Here is a 15,337-nt window from a genome sequence, read left to right as displayed (position 1 = left end):
GTAGAGCAAGGTAGACTGCTGCCCGATTTTCCAGCTCCCCACCTAGTGTGCCCTATTCCTGGCCGCCTGGGGGGATGCTACAGGTAAGTTCATTAAGGCCCTGGAGGCAATGACAGTCAGTACTGCACCAGGCTGGACTTCTAGGGCAGGCAGTTTCCTTCTAGGCACCTCCCCTGTATTTTGACCGTCTCAACTTGGTTGAGTTCCTTTGGCTTCTGAAATATAGTGATGGCCCAGATGAGAGAGAAACTCATGATCCAGCTCAGTTTCCCTTAAAAACATGAAATACAAGTATAATTCTTTATTAAAAGAATGTGGGTTGGCGATTGTCTCCCTCCAAGGGGATCAATCTGGGTAGCAGGTGTGAAGAGAAGTAGAGTGCCAAGGCGCCACGCAGCAGCCTGTGGACACCACACCTGGCACGAACGCTTGCCTCCGACTGGACTTGCCCAGTCGCCCTTCACCTTTGTCTGGCAGGGCTCTCCGTGGCTATCTCATGGAGCCCCCAGGCCGCTCCTGGCTAACTGCCTGCTTATCACTCAGTTCCTTGCTGTTGCCAGAGTGATCGCTCAAGCACAGATCTGATCTTAGCTTCTTTGTTGAACATCTTCAGACCTTCATGGGTTCTTCCATATTTCTCCTAGACTTTAGTCCCATCTCTTCAGCATGGTAGGTGAGACCTTCCAGATGTCTCCCCCAACCCTTCTCTTCACATCGCACCGGCCCAGTTGAGTCAGATGACCTGTTCTTCCTTGACTGCCCACAGCTTTGCCCACTGCCAGGCCTCTGGTCCTCTGGATTACAGTTCTCCCACGTTTTCACCAGTGGAAAGCAGATGAAAATATCCTGCAGAGCTGCCTCAAATGCCTCCTCCTCTGTGAGATCTTCCTCCTCTCTCCCCCTAGAATCCCTCCTCCCCCGCGCTGCCAGTGGATTTGCGGGGAGGGGAAGTACCTCTCACATAGCAGTGACAGCAATGCAGTGTAGGTAATTTTGTATCCTTATTTTCCCCCAGTGGATTTTTTGCTCCTTGATGTCAATGCCCATATCTGCTTGGCATTTTATAAGCCCCAGCATTTGAAAACTAAAACTACATAGATACACCAGGGCCCGTTTTTAGCTTGCTCTCGCCCTTTGCAGCCCAAATGGCTCCACCTTGGAGCTAGTTCCCTATTCCTCTGCGCTGTCATCAAGATTTGGTCCCTGGAGCCCCTTGACTAACCTCATCTTAGTTGTGCTACATAGCCTCCTGTCAATCTTATGCTCACCACCCTAGGAATTCACCTCTGCTATGACAGCCACCTGCTGAGCTACTCAACTTCTAGGCCTGACAAATTGCTTCTTCCGGAGCCTCTTCTTAAAGCGACCCAACCCCTTTCCCTCCTGAACATTTAGAAACGCATTTTGAACCTAGCAGAGGTTCAAAGCCATTTCCCCTCAGAGATCACCAGCAGAACCTAGTTAGCCAGGAGAGTGGAAATAGCACAGGATGCCCAGCCTGTACAGCCTCTCCCTCCTCCCCTGCAGTGCTCCAGGCTGTGCAGAGGATCAACAAAGCCATCCGGAGGGGCGTGGCAGCTGACACCGTGAAGGAGCTGATGTGCCCGGAAGCCCAGCTGCCTCCAGTGTACCCCTTTGCATCAGCTGTGTACCAGCAGGAGCTGGCAGTGCTCCAGCGGCAGCAGCAGGGGGTAAGCCCTAGAAATGAGGATCCAGCTCTTGGGTTCCCAAGGAGCTGGAGGGATCAGAGCAGTCAGTCCAGAGCACCCATGAGGGCACCCTTAGATGCTGGCAAGAGATTAGGAGTGGGAGGTGGGCTACCATCCTTGCCATCCTGAGTGTATTATAATAGCGAATACCTTTGAGCAAACACTGCTTTAAACACTCATTTAATCCTAAAAGAACCCTATGAGGTAAGTATTATTATTTCCATTTTAGAGATGAGGAAACGGATACAGAAGTTAAGTAACTTGCCCAAAACAGCTGTGGCTGGCAGTGCTGGGAGTGCATGCAAAGCTGAATATACTTGAAGCCTATGTTTTTAACCACTCTGCTGTCCCACCTCCCCCTGTCCGTACAGCTTCTCTGACGGTGAGGTGATAGGGCCCTCCTGTAGGGACTTCCCAGCCTGTTGGAGGAGTTAGAATACACCCGAGGGTCCAGGCAGAGACACAGGGAGGAGTAGATGATGTAAATGGGAGATGACTTCACACTAGGGAAATGGATGGGGCAGAGCTCAGGGTAAGTCTGGGAAGGCTTCTCGGAAGAGAGGAGACTCAATAAAGAATCCTAACCACAGCAGGCCTTTATACAGCATCGACTCCAGGCATGACACTCAGGAAGTGCATGGTCTCAATGTATGAGACTATAGTACAAGGAAGCATAAAATAAGTCCTAAGAAGTAAAGCATAGCGACTAATGTGGACTTCAGAGCCAGAATGCTTGAGTTAAATTTCAGCTCTACTGCTTCCTAGCTACGTGACCTTGGGCAAGCTATTTACCTCCTCTGCCCCTCAATTCATATATAAAATGGGAACAATAATATACTTATTTCATAGGATTGTTGTAAGGATAAAATGTGTTAACATATGTGCTTAGAAGTGAGCCTGGCGTGAAATTTTTAGCCATTATCATCATCATTATTATTATTATTATTATTATTATTATTTGCAGCATTCTATTTGTAGAGGACAGGAAGGGTGCTCCAGACAGGGAACAGCACAAGCAGATATTTGAGAAGGAGGAGAAGACTGGGCAGGGAAGTGGCCCTTGGGTGTGTAGTACAGCACTGAGGAGCCCACATAATCTTGCTCTCAGTGTGCCCAGGGCCTAGTGCAGTTCTTGGTGTGTGGTAGGGACCAGAAAGGAGCAGGTAGAACTCACTGGTTGAATGTGGGCTCTGGTATCTGGCAGTTAGCTTTAACTTATATTACTTGACTATGGGTTCATCTGTGAAATAGGGATATTAACAATACTTACCTCTTTGGCTTGTTATGAAAGTTAACTGATAATGTGCACGAAGTACTTATACATTGAGCACATAGTAAGCATTCTCAAGTATTAAGTATGATTAATTATTAGTGAATGGATTAGGCCATAGGTGTTTTTAGACAGAGACTCTGGGATGTGGGAGAGTCTTGGGGGCAGGATGGCAGGCAGACCCCTGAGGCCCTTCACCAGCCCGCTAGGGAATCAGCCCTCCCTCTGTTGTAGGAGCTTGGCCAGGAGGAGCTCTTCGTGGCCGTGGAGATGCTCTCAGCCGTGGTCCTGATCAACCGAGCTCTGGAGGCCAGGGATGCCAGCAGCTTCTGGAGCAGTCTGGTGAACCCCGCCACAGGGCTGGCCGAGGTGGAAGGAGAGAATGCTCAACGGTGAGAAAGGTTAAGGTTTAGCCGCATGTTGAGAGAGGGGATGCGTGGGTGATGGAGGGAATGTAGCCAAGAGTCCAAGTTCTTGTGCTCGGAGACTAGCCTTCTGCATGATGCCCTGTTCTCCGGCACAGGCCCACCCTCTGGGTCTATTTGCAGTTAGTTCCCTGGCCTGTGTTTCTCCTGGGAGTGAGTGGGTTCACAGTCATTCCCCTTTCCTCCATTTATTTAATCTTTTATCACAAAGGTTTGAGTACTCACTCATGTGCCAGATACTACTTTTTTTTTTCTTCAATTATTTATTTATTTAGTTGCACCGGGTCTTAGTTGTGGCTCGCGGGCTCCTTAGTTGTGGCACGTATGCTCCTTAGTTGTGGCCAGCAGGCTCCTTAGTTGTGGCATGCAAACTCTTAGTTGCAGCATGCATATGGGATCTAGTTCCCTGACCAGGGATTGAACCCAGTCCCCCTGCATTGGGAGCGTGGACTCTTAACCACTGCTCCACCAGGTAAGTCCTGCCAGGTACTATTCTAGGTGCTGGGAAACAACAGTGAACAAAACACAGTTCCTTGCTCTCATCTAACTTATGTGCTAGTAGAGGGAGACAGACAAAAAATAAACATGTCAAATGATTAGAAGAGCTATGGTGGTTAAAAAAACAGGGCAAAGTAGATAAAGGGTGGGGACATGGTAAGGGCAGTTTGTCCCTGCTACATAGTATGGAACCAATGGAAGCCTTCTTTGGTAGGGGGGTCATTTTGAGAGAGACCTAAAGGGCATAAGTGATGTCCATGAGCTGTCTGGGGCACAGACCCTGAAAAAGAAGTGTCCTTGGTGTGTTCAAAGAACACAAGGAAGCCACGAGGCGGAGTGGAGGGAGGGAGGGAGAATAATGGGAGAAGAAGTTGCAGAGGCTGGATCATGTAGGCCTCTGGCTTTTACTCTGAGTGAGGAAGGAAGCCACGGGGGGGGGATTTGAGCGAGGAGGGAGGTGATCTGACCTACTTTTAACAGGATCACTCTGGCTGCTGTGCCGAGAATCAACTACAGGGTTAGAAGGGAAGAAGCAGGGACACCTGTTAAATGTCTATTGGAGTAACCTGGGCGAGAGTTGATGGAGGCTTGGCCTAGGGCGGTAGCAGTGGAGGTGGTGAAAAGGAGCCAGATTTTGGATATATTCTGATAGCTGAACTGACAGGATTTGGTTATGTGGTGGATATAGGGTGTGAGAGAGACTGGAGACGGGTATGACTCCCAAGATTTTTGGCCTGAGAAGTTGGAGTAAACATTTACCAAGATGGGAAAGACTGTGGGAAACGCAGGTTGAATGGGGGGGATCGGGAGTTTAGATGTTTGCTGCTGGGCTTGCGGTGATTTTTGGCATTCACGTGGAGATGCCGAGCAGGCAGCTGGCATTTATGAATGGGCTATTGGTGTACTTTTTGGAGTCATTAGAACGTGGTGTTTCAAGCCATGAGATTAGGTGAGATCACTTAGGATGTGAGCATGGAGAGAGAAGAGGCCTGAAGACTGGGTCTTGGGATGCTCCGACATTTAGAGGTGAAGGAGGAACCAGCAGAGGATACTTAGAAAGGACAACCTGTAAGGCGAGACGAGAACCAGGAGAATGTGACGTCCTGGAGGTCAAGTGAGGAAAGTAGTCCAGAAGTTTCCCCTGACCTCTGGCTGATGATGCACATACTACCCCCCTCATTCTCGCTCACCTTGCTGCCAGGTACTTTGATACTCTGGTGAAGCTGCAACAGGTGCATGGAATGGATGGGGCCTTCCTGAGCTGGAATGATCTTCAGGCCACCGTGAGTCAGGTCAACGCCCGGATCCAGGAAGAGACCAATCGTGAGTGGAGTCCAGGACTGGGGGAAGATGGCCCAATGCGGACAGCCCCATCCCTTAGCCGTAAGTCTGGGCCCTGTGCCCACCTAGATCTCTCTTTCCCAGAGGTCCTTGCGGTCAGCCTCATCAATGAGGCTCTGGAACAGAACAACCCTGAAAAGACCCTCTCCTCCCTTCTGCTTCCTGCGGCTGGCCTGGACGATGTCAGCCTTCCTGTTGCCCCTCGGTACCATCTCCTCCTCGTGGCGGCCAAAAAGCAGAAGGCCCAGGTGAGGCTTGGGCTGGCTGGGTTGGTCACCAGAGCAGGAAGAATATCCCCTATGGGTAGAGCTGTGCCCAGTATGCACCCTGGGAAAGCCAGTCTGATGGACACTGTCCCTTCTGGGGATGCGAGGCAGTGGGGGTTCTGATCTGGCCTTGGGGGAAGAAGGGCAGAGTTCTGGTTGCCAGCACAGAGCGAATGGTGGGGGCCTTGTGCGTGGGAAGAGCACAGGTCTGGGAGCCAGAAAACCCAGACTGGATTCCCTGCTCTGACACTCAGTGACCATGTGACTTACAGCAATTCCCTAACATCCCTGAGCTCTCCTTATACATCTGTAAAATACTACATGCCCTGGTCCTACCTACCTACTGGAATGAGGGTTAAAAACCAAGTGAATTGAAGAATGTGGCAGGGTTTTAAACCTGTAACATCCAGAGCAGGCAGCAGCGTAGAGAGTGGCTGAGGACAAGGACTCCTGCATCCTTGTCCAGGTTGCATCCAACTCCAGGTTGCATCCTGGCACCTGACCCTGCACATGTTACTTACCCTCTCTGGGCCCCAGTTCCCTCACCTACAAGCTTGTGATAATAGTGAACTTGTCTCAGAGTTATAGGGTTTAAGTGAGGTAATATGACAGGAGTACTAGCTAAGGTTGATGGAGTTCTAACTCTGTTCCCGAGCATTGTCTTATGTGCTTTGCAAGTTTTAGTTCATAAGAAAGTGCTTTGTAACACTGCCTGGAACACAGTGCTCAATAAAATGTTAGTTTAGAACGTTCACTCTATTAATGAGGAGAGCTGGGAGGGAGTAGAGTCTGGGGTTGGGATTGGCTAAAGCAAGGGAGGGAACAAGCCTGACAGCGTGGCAGGCACAGGCTCACTTGACCCGTGGTCACATGCAATCTTCCCACTGCCTTGTGCGGCAGAGGAGCGTGGAGAGGAATGGGAAGGAGAGGGTGGAGGTCAGGGTCAGATGGGCCCAAGAAGCCATAAGTTGAGGCATAGAGGAATGGGGAGGAGGGGCAGGTAAGTAGGGCCTCCGGCGTGGGCTCTCCCTGGACATGACTGAGGCACAAGGGCAGGGACGTGAGCTGTTGAGAGGGTGGTGGATGCTGAGGGTTTAAGAGGGTTCTGGGGGTGTTGTGGCCAAGCCGAGTTGATGCTTGGCCTGAAAGCAGGGTAGGAAAGAGCCTTGTGAACTGGCAGCTGTCCAAGGAAGCCACAAGGCCATGCCCACGCAGGGTAGGCAGAGGGGAGCGGAGACTGCTACCCTGTGGCTCTCAATGTGGGCCTGCAGTTTGGCTCCCCTGGGCAGCTGGGCTTGGGGAGACCAGCCTGGGCTCTCATCTTGTCCCATCTCTCTCAATTTACCAGGTGACAGGGGATCCTGGAGCTGTGCTATGGCTGGAAGAGATCCGCCAGGAAGTGGTTAGAGCCAACCAGGACACAAACACAGCTCAGAGGAGTAAATGGGCGGGGGTGGGGGCAGGAATGGAGGGGAGAGGGGTTGGGGGAGGCGAGGAGATGTGGGCTCAGTGGGAACCTCCCCAGTCACCTCCTTCTCCGTTTCAACCTCTTTGGGGAGGCAGGCCAGAATGAGAACAGGGCTGGTGCTTTGACCGTAGGATGGATTTCCTAGCAGTCAGCCGGGCAGGAAATCCTCAGGAGTCGAGAGCCCATAGTCCACCCACTGCCTCCTTCTGTGCCTTCCTGTGTACACTTTCCTCCTGCAATGCAAGCATGTGAAACCACGTGGGGGTCAAAAACCCATCCCATTTTCTACTGGTAGCTTGAGTCTGGGTTCCAACAATCAGCTCTGGTTAGAGAATGTTTAGTCTTGAAGTTGGCGAAGAGGGGTTGGCTTTGAGGAAAACTAGGCAAGGTGAGTACAAATAGACACTGGTGTTATTTGTGGTGTGGGGTGCGGATGGTGTTAGTTTTCAGTGTCTGGAGTCCATCTGTCCATCTGTCTGTCTGTGAGTGACTGGAAGGCAGGGATTGCATCAACTCCCCCCACTTCTTGGACTTTATTCTCCTCCTAAAAGACTGTCTTGAGGCTCTCTGACCATATCCTGCCCTGGAGCTTCTGTACAAGCTGACTTTCCTTTTACCAAGCCCCAGCCCAGCCCTACACGGCCTTCCTCCAGGAAGCCTTCCTTGATTGCTACCTTTTCCTCCAAGCACAGCTGCATGCTGCTTCTTTTCATCTGTGTCCATCCTGGGATGTCCTTGTCCCTTCCATCAGGCAGAGTGGTTTTGTGTCCTTCTTCTCTGGATCCCTTCCCAACAGACAGGACAGGGCCTCTGGGAGGGGCTCAGGGAAAGATTGACCACTTCCTCCCAATGCCCCTATTAGTGGCTCTTGGTGTGGCCGCCATCAATCAGGCCATCAAGGAGGGCAAGGCAGCCCAGACAGAACGGGTGTTAAGGAACCCCTCCGTGGGCCTCCGATGGGTGGTTCCTGACTGTGCTGATGGGTACCAGCGAGTCCTGGAAGATGCCATGGCAAAGAAGCGGCGCCCAGGTAGTGGCCTTACCATGCCCCTCCCTTCTCTGCATGCCTCAGCCACCTCTAGCCTCCTCTGAGCCTTCTCTGCTTACTTGGTTTCTGCTTAGGGGATACAGCGCTCTGGGTTCAACATGACATGAAGGATGGTACCGCCTACTACTTCCATCTGCAGACCTTCCAGGGGACCTGGGAGCGACCCCCCAGCTGCCGCCTCAACACCTCCCACCTGACTCGGGAGGAGATCCAGGTTGGTGGGCCCCTGCAAAGGAGGGGCCTCATGGATGGGAAGTTTCCTGTGGGAGAGGCTCCCACCCACCAGGACATCAAAGGCTCTCTCTCCTACTTCCGCAGTTGGTCGTCACCAAGATCACCGCTGCCCACGACCGCCAACAGCTCTGGAAGGCCAATGTGGGCTTCATTATCCGGCTCCAGGCCCGCCTCCGCGGCTTCCTCGTTCGGCAGAAGTTTGCTGAACGTTCCCACTTTCTGAGGACCTGGCTCCCAGCAATCATCAAAATCCAGGTAGCAGGCTCTGGCCATCTGAGGCTTCAGGGCCTGGACATATCTGAGCTTCAGGGTTTCCTCCCTACTTACTTTTTGCTGAGTGGAGTTGGGATGATCTTTTGGCCTCTGAACAGTAGTGGTTAAGAGCATGGTTTCTGGAGCCCAGACTACTTGGGTTTGAATCCCCGTTCCACCAGGTTAGCTGCATGACCTCAACAAGTTACTTACTCTCTCCCAGTTTCCTCATCTGAAAACTAGGAATCTGGAAATTGTAGCACCCACCTTATAGGGTTGTTCTGAGGTAATATCTAAAGTACATGTAAACAGTACCTGGCAGATAGGCAAGAGCATGGTATAAATGCTGGTTACTGGCATCATCCTCACCATCCAGAGGGTATGAGAGGTGCTTTTTAGCTTCTCCAGGGGGAGAGTAAAAGATTTAGTGAGACCTCAGGGTATAGACCCCAGGAGGACTTCCTGCCTAGAAAAGGAGTAGTGAAGAGGTGGTGGTGGTTAAACAGAAAAGAGGTGGAATCCCTTAGGGAAAGAACTCTACCTTTTCTCTCTGGCCAGCCTTTCCATTTTTATTCTCCCAACCTGTGGATGGTCCAGTGTGGCCTCTGAGACCAACCCCCAAGTAACTGGGGCACGAGGCCAACTGGGAAGAGAGGCCTCGGGCCCAGGCACTTTACAAGCCAGGAACAGTGGGAGCTGAGCAAACAGAGCTCCTCAGGCAGATGTGACTTGGAGGGCCTCGTGGCAACGTTGGCAGTGTAAAGAGACTTTATTTAATGAACACCTCCAAATGCCCAGTATCTGCGAAGGATGCCACTTGGCACTGGGCAAGGGTGAGAGATGGGTGTGAGAGACACAGGTGAGCGATCACATCTCTCCCATCGCAGGAACTGGAATACAGTGGATGTGAGATATTGTGATAGTAGGGATGCAGAGATAATACCAGAGAACCCCAAGGGAGACAGAAGCACAGACTGAGACTGGCCAATGGCCCTCGATTATGATCTGGGACATGTAGTGGTCATTGAGAACTCAGGCTTTGGAGTCAGAGGCTGCAGTTTGCCTCTTGGTCCTACTACTTCTGGGCACCTTACTTAAGCCTCTCCAGCACTCAGTTTCCTCATTCATAATGGTGGTGCTCGCCTCATGTTGATTGTGAGGGTAAAGTAGGAAAATTACATGTAGCACTTAGTGCAGTGCGTACTTTATTGGTGGGAGCCATTATGAGACGTTAAATTTCGGGCCGTTGGTCCCAGAATTCAAAGCAGAACCTTAATAATCAGCATTTAGTGGTCTAAATCATAGGGATTCCTCCCTCCTGAGCACAGCCTGGAATTTCACACCAACTCTAAGGAGCAGAAAAGCCACACCAGCAGTGGGAGAGGGCACAGTGTCGGAAGGCGAGTTTGCTACTGATCCTGGATCTGTGCCGGCTCTGGCCTGGGTCCAGGGAGACAGAGAAAGGGAGAGGGGGCCCAGAGCCCCAGGCTACCTGCTCTCCAGCTAGGGGGAGTGAGACTCAGAAACGAAGCAGCTTGGGTGTGTTGAGACTTTAATCTCTCCTGAGAGGTCTGACCCTGGCCAGGACCCCAGTCAGGGTCCTGAATTCTGACCAATCCGGATTGGGAGGCCTTCTCTTTAAGGAGCAGCCACGTGGGGGTGGGTAGGTGGTAAGAGCAGAGAGGAGACCCCTCTGCCTTTCCCCACAGCAACTGACAATATGTCAGGCAGTACCTGGAGTAGGAGGGGAAGGAGTGCTGAGGTAAGGCACAGACTTGGGGCTTCCTGGCCTCTAGGCTCCAAGATGGACAGCTGGTATCATGGGGCCAAGCTGTCTCTTTTATATCCTTTCCCAACAGAAGGACAGTGTAAGTCTTAGGGGAAAGCCTGGCCAAGAGAGCTGGCTTTAGAAGGGGCTGGGAGGGACAGTTGTCTGAAAGGAGATGCTCTTAACGCACCAAGCCATGGCAATGTCAGCGGCAGAGTGTTCTCCAGGGCCTGAGCTCTCAGGAGATGTTTAACGTGTTCCCTAAAAGATAGGATTTCAGTAGGTAGAGACAGGGCTGAGGTGAGGGTGGGCCTAGACAAAGGTTCAGGGGCAGAAGATCATAAGGCATGTTTAGAAGAAAGTGAAATGTCTGAGGTGGTTAAAATCCTTAAGGAAGTAGGGATCAGTAGACAGATAGGAGTGTGGGGTCAGATGGTTGAGAACTTCTGGAAACTTTGGGGCTGGAAGAAACATGGTCTAAGTGGTACTTTAGGAAAATTAATCTCACACAAGCTTGGGGTGAAAGGGAAGAGGCCCCTAGGAAGGAGACCAAAACAGAAGGGAGCCATGAGATTTGTGTCTTAGGGACCGAAGGGGATGTGACTTATGGAGGAGATGGTCATTTAGACCCTTTGCAGCAGACTAGCAGTGGGGAGGGGCATCAGCCTGACAGCTGAATTACCGGGGGCCTTGGAGGGAAGATTTGCTTAGAGCTGGGGTTCAGAGCTGAATGGTAGAGTTGTAAAGAGAAGGGTGAGTTATGAGAGCATGAACGACCTGCTGCCCAGATGGCCATTGGCAGAGATGGTGGGCACACAGCTCTGTGCCTGCATACACTTTCCACCCGTGCCACCATGTGCCTCTCCAGACCATGGAGTGTGTGACAGAGTGTGGATAGTCTTTATGTGGGTGGATTAGGATGTTGGGGGGGTTATGGTACATGCTGTGGTGAAGCTGGTGAGTAGATGTATGCTTTATTAATATCTTTTACGCTTTTATCTTAACACTTGTTTCTATGAGGAGGTGTTGCTTAGCATGAGTGTGTATGTTTGATTGCACGGTGCACGAGTGAGTGTGTGTGTGGGGGGGGAACCAGGGAGTGTGGCAGAGGCTATGATTGGCTACATGCAGACGTTTGGTCTTCCCCATGAAGTTGGAAGTTCTTTGAGAACAGGGCCAGTTTCCCCTTCCTTCCCCCTCTACTTTCCTGCCTCCCCACACCCCCCGCCCCTTCCCTGGAGATCCCAGGACAAGGCTTTTCCCACAAGCTTCTCAGGCCAACAGGGACCAGCTGGGGTTACCGCTTTTTCCCTTCTGATCTCAGGCTCATTGGCGGGGTTACAGACAGCGGAAGATTTACCTGGAACGGTTGCAGTATTTAAAAGCAAACACGAATGCTGTAATCAAGGTAGCTATCATGATTTGGGTGGGTTCCTGTCTCTCTTGAAGGACTCTCTGAGAAGTTTTTAGTCCCCTCACCTCCTATGACCTCTAGAGATGGCTGGATTGGCCTGGAGGGCGGGCCCTGAGCCTGGAGCTCTGAGGCGGTGTGTCTCTGCCCCCAGATCCAGGCTTGGGCCCGGATGTGGGCAGCTCGGAGGCGATACCGGAGGCGTCTGGGCTACTTCCAGAAGAATGTGAGTGTCATCCCACTCTCCCTGTCCCCATATCCAACCTTTATCCATGAGACCAGAGCACAGGCAGCCAGCAACCCTTTTCCCATCTGTGTTCCTGGCAGGTTAACTCCATCGTGAAGATCCAGGCATTTTTCCGAGCCAGGAAAGCCCGGGATGACTACAGGATGTTAGGTAAACTGCCTGGCTTCCCTCCTCTGTCTGTGCACGTGTCTGTCTTTGCGAGTTTCCTGGCTTTCAACAGTTAGCAAGGTAGAAAGTCACATGACCCCACAGCTCACAAACTGGGACCTTAGAGAAGTTGTCTGGCCTTCTTAAGCCTTTTTCTCTCACCAACAGCTGATATCCCCAACCTTGAGCTTGTCTTAGGACCCAGGGTGGGTGGAGGAATGAGGAGATGTGCTCCTGCCTTTGCAGATACCCCAGTTTGATGGGAGGGATAGGAAGGGAGGTCTAGATATCCCTCCTGGGGCCACACAGCGGGTAAGGGGAAGGTACAAGTTGTCTGTGCAGGAATGTGGAACAGAGGTGGTAACAAAAGCCCCCCTGCCCCACCCCAGTAAGAGATAGCCTCATCACAGGAAAAGCCCCTCTAACAAGGTTCTGTCTGTACCTCTGTACCAGTCTTAGATTATCTTCCTGTTGCTACCACACAAGCAAAAAAAAAAAAAAAAAAAAAAAAAAAAAGAAGAAAGAAAGAAAGAAAAGGATCTTTCTCCTCTCCCTAGAGTTCCAGCCTTCCCCCACTTTGCCCTCTTCCCTGACCCATGATTCCTCCACTTCCTGCCCTCTGTGGCCCAACACACAGGAAGCCAGGCGAGGTACCTGGGGTCCTCTCTGCAGTGCTAGGGAACTTGAGGAGGAGCGCTTGAGGGAGCTCCATCTTCCTGCCCCATGGCTCCCAGTAGTTGGGCATACATCTAAAGCCTTAAAGAGGTCCTTCTAGGCTGCTCTTGGCTCCTGTTCTTAAAGCCCAGAAACCCAGCCTTGGAGGTCCCCCTCCTTTTGGTGAAGCGGACTAGTGGTCTATCTCCAGGTTTGCCTCCAGCCCGTGGGTTTCCGAAGAGGTAGGCCCCTTTCCTTCCTGGGCCTGAGGCCACACCTGTGGGCTTCAAGGTTGAGTACATTGTTCAGGAATCATCTCCTTCACCTCCTTAGTCCATCTTCCCACCCTGTCCTGCCGGCAGGGGTACCACCTGCCCCTCTCTAGCCATCTGCTTCCGGGCAGCTAGCTGCTTTTCCCTCCTTACCTCTCCCCAGCCTGGCCTTTTCTGTTTTTTCTCTTGCTGTTGCATTAATACCACTGCCCTGACCATCCTTGATCTCTTTTTCTTCTCTTTAATTTATAGTTTTTCTGGAAGAACTTGTTTTTACCAGGTCTGTCTCCCAATTTCATTAGCCCCAGCTCCACTCAGGGCACTGCCACTTACTAGCCGTGTGGCCCTAGGCAAGTTACTAAACTTCTTTATTGCCTCCATTTTCTCATTTATAAAATGGAGATAATGATCAGGTATGGCTGTTGTGAGGATTAAATGAGTTAAGGTGCTATATCTCGTGAATCCAAGATGCCATCAACTGTCTTCCATTGGTTCATCCATTCTTCACTCCTCAAAGATCTGTCTTCCACACAGTAGCCAGATTAGTCCATTAAACCTCATGATCTTGTCACTCTCCTTCTTAAAACCTGTCAGCGACACCCCATTGCCCTGGGGATAAAGTCCAGTCTCCTAAGCACAGCTTCCAAAACTCTTTGATCCAACCTCTCCCTGCACCTCTGACCTCACTGACCCCCAGCCCTGTCCCTCAGCACCTGTGCCCTCCACACTGTGTTACAGACATGATGGACTTCTAGCACTTCCTAAAACAGCCAAGTGCACTCCCTCTCACCTCCTTTTCACAGACATCAGGTTGGGTCTCACCTCCTCCCGGAAGCCTTTCTTCACTCCGCAGGTGGCCTTTGGTGGCCCGCTTTCACTTTCCCAAAGGTCCCCATGCTTGCCCCTCTCAGAGCACTAACCACACTGTAGTGAATTGTGGTTTATTTGTCTGCTTCCCTTACTGGACTGCCTTTAAGGACTAGGCCTAGTTTTGTTTATCCTCCAAATCTGACTCCTTCATTTCTTACTAGCTGTGTAACCTAGGGCAACGTACTTACCCTTTCTGTGCCGGAGTGATTTCCTCAGTAAGTTACAGTGGGCTGACCTCACAGGGTTGTTTTAAGTATGTTAAAGCACTTAGAACAGTTTCTGTTCCATAGTGAACATTATATGTCTTAGTTGATATTTTGTTGTTATTCCCGGCAGCTTAGCTCATAGGCTTCTCTTTGCTCAAATATCATTCCAAAAGAGATTCAAGGAGAATCCCTCTAACTCTGACCTCCCTATATTATAAAATCCATTGAACATTCCTTCTATCTGTGCTCCCCAGACGCAGACACTCCTGACGGAGGAGGGTTGTGTGAGGGTCAGGCAGGGCTGAGTGGAGGCTGATAGGTGGAAGTGAACTTGGGATGAAGGATGAGTAAGTTGGCCCAGCAGGAGTGGGGAGTGAATCAGAATAGGGGGGCCTAAACGGATCATCAGAGGATGCTAGGGCTCTGACTTTGGTGTGGGAGGTCACCGAGATAGACCCAGGTTGGGGGTGAATCCAGGCAGGGGAAGGACAGCTCTTGTGTCATCCCTAGTTATAAGATAAGGAGCTCAGGGACAGGACTGGCTGGGAGGCTGCCCACTGCCCTCCAACTGCAGGCAGAACTAATTAGAAAAGGACTGGGGTTGGGGACCTGCTAGCCTCCAGCAGAATGGACACTGAGGGAGGGATTACTGGGGAAGGGGGCTGGCGAGGAAGCCTCTAGCGAAGGCATGTCTAATCCCGGCGCCTCTTCCCTTCCCGCCAGTCCGCGCGCCCCATCCCCCTCTCAGCGTGGTACGCAGATTTGCCCACCTCTTGAATCAAAGCCACCAGGACTTCTTGGCTGAGGCAGAGCTGCTGAAGCTCCAGGAAGAGGTGGTCAGGAAGATCCGGTCCAATCAGCAGCTGGAGCAGGACCTCAATCTCATGGACATCAAGATTGGCCTGCTGGTGAAGAATCGGATCACCCTGCAGGTGAGGGGCCCACTGGCCCACCCTTCTCCCAAATCTAGCTGCCCCTGGAGAGGTGATGCTGGCCATTCTCTGGTTGCTAATCAAATATTTTTTAAATGTCTGGATTTTATCACATGGCTCAGGTCCTTGTACAGTGGTCCTCTGCCCTTCTAGTAATTTGTTGGGGCACATGATATAGCAGAAAGAGCACTGGACATAAAATTGGAATGGCTGGCTCTGCTGATTCCTAGTGATGGGACTGCGGGCTGGTTGTTTAACCTCTAGGTCTGTTTCCTCATTAGTAAAGTGGGAATAATGAGAGTGCCTACCTCACCAGGCC

At 51.4% G+C, this 15,337-nt stretch overlaps 1 protein-coding gene across 5 annotated transcripts in view; it reads left to right on the top strand.

Annotated features, from left to right (window-relative positions):
* Positions 1-15,337, top strand: part of IQGAP3 (IQ motif containing GTPase activating protein 3) — a 40,510-nt gene that overhangs the window by 13,397 nt on the left and 11,776 nt on the right. For 3 of the 5 annotated variants that reach the window (XM_057557170.1, XM_057557182.1, XM_057557168.1), the window contains exons 12-24: positions 767-877; positions 1,528-1,691; positions 3,214-3,371; positions 5,104-5,225; positions 5,328-5,491; positions 6,858-6,948; positions 7,840-8,007; positions 8,100-8,239; positions 8,344-8,514; positions 11,604-11,687; positions 11,845-11,916; positions 12,018-12,087; positions 14,810-15,018. In XM_057557170.1, the coding sequence (XP_057413153.1) occupies positions 767-877; positions 1,528-1,691; positions 3,214-3,371; positions 5,104-5,225; positions 5,328-5,491; positions 6,858-6,948; positions 7,840-8,007; positions 8,100-8,239; positions 8,344-8,514; positions 11,604-11,687; positions 11,845-11,916; positions 12,018-12,087; positions 14,810-15,018 (1,724 nt within the window). The remainder of the gene's footprint in view (positions 1-766; positions 878-1,527; positions 1,692-3,213; positions 3,372-5,103; positions 5,226-5,327; positions 5,492-6,857; positions 6,949-7,839; positions 8,008-8,099; positions 8,240-8,343; positions 8,515-11,603; positions 11,688-11,844; positions 11,917-12,017; positions 12,088-14,809; positions 15,019-15,337) is intronic. The other 2 variants (XM_057557180.1, XM_057557172.1) reach the window with 1 other exon arrangement.

Source organism: Balaenoptera acutorostrata, chromosome 1, assembly GCF_949987535.1.
Source record: "Balaenoptera acutorostrata chromosome 1, mBalAcu1.1, whole genome shotgun sequence".
Taxonomy (NCBI): domain Eukaryota; kingdom Metazoa; phylum Chordata; class Mammalia; order Artiodactyla; family Balaenopteridae; genus Balaenoptera; species Balaenoptera acutorostrata.
The sequence above is the reverse complement of the archived record's forward strand: the minus strand, read 5'-3'. Positions and strand labels throughout refer to the sequence as shown.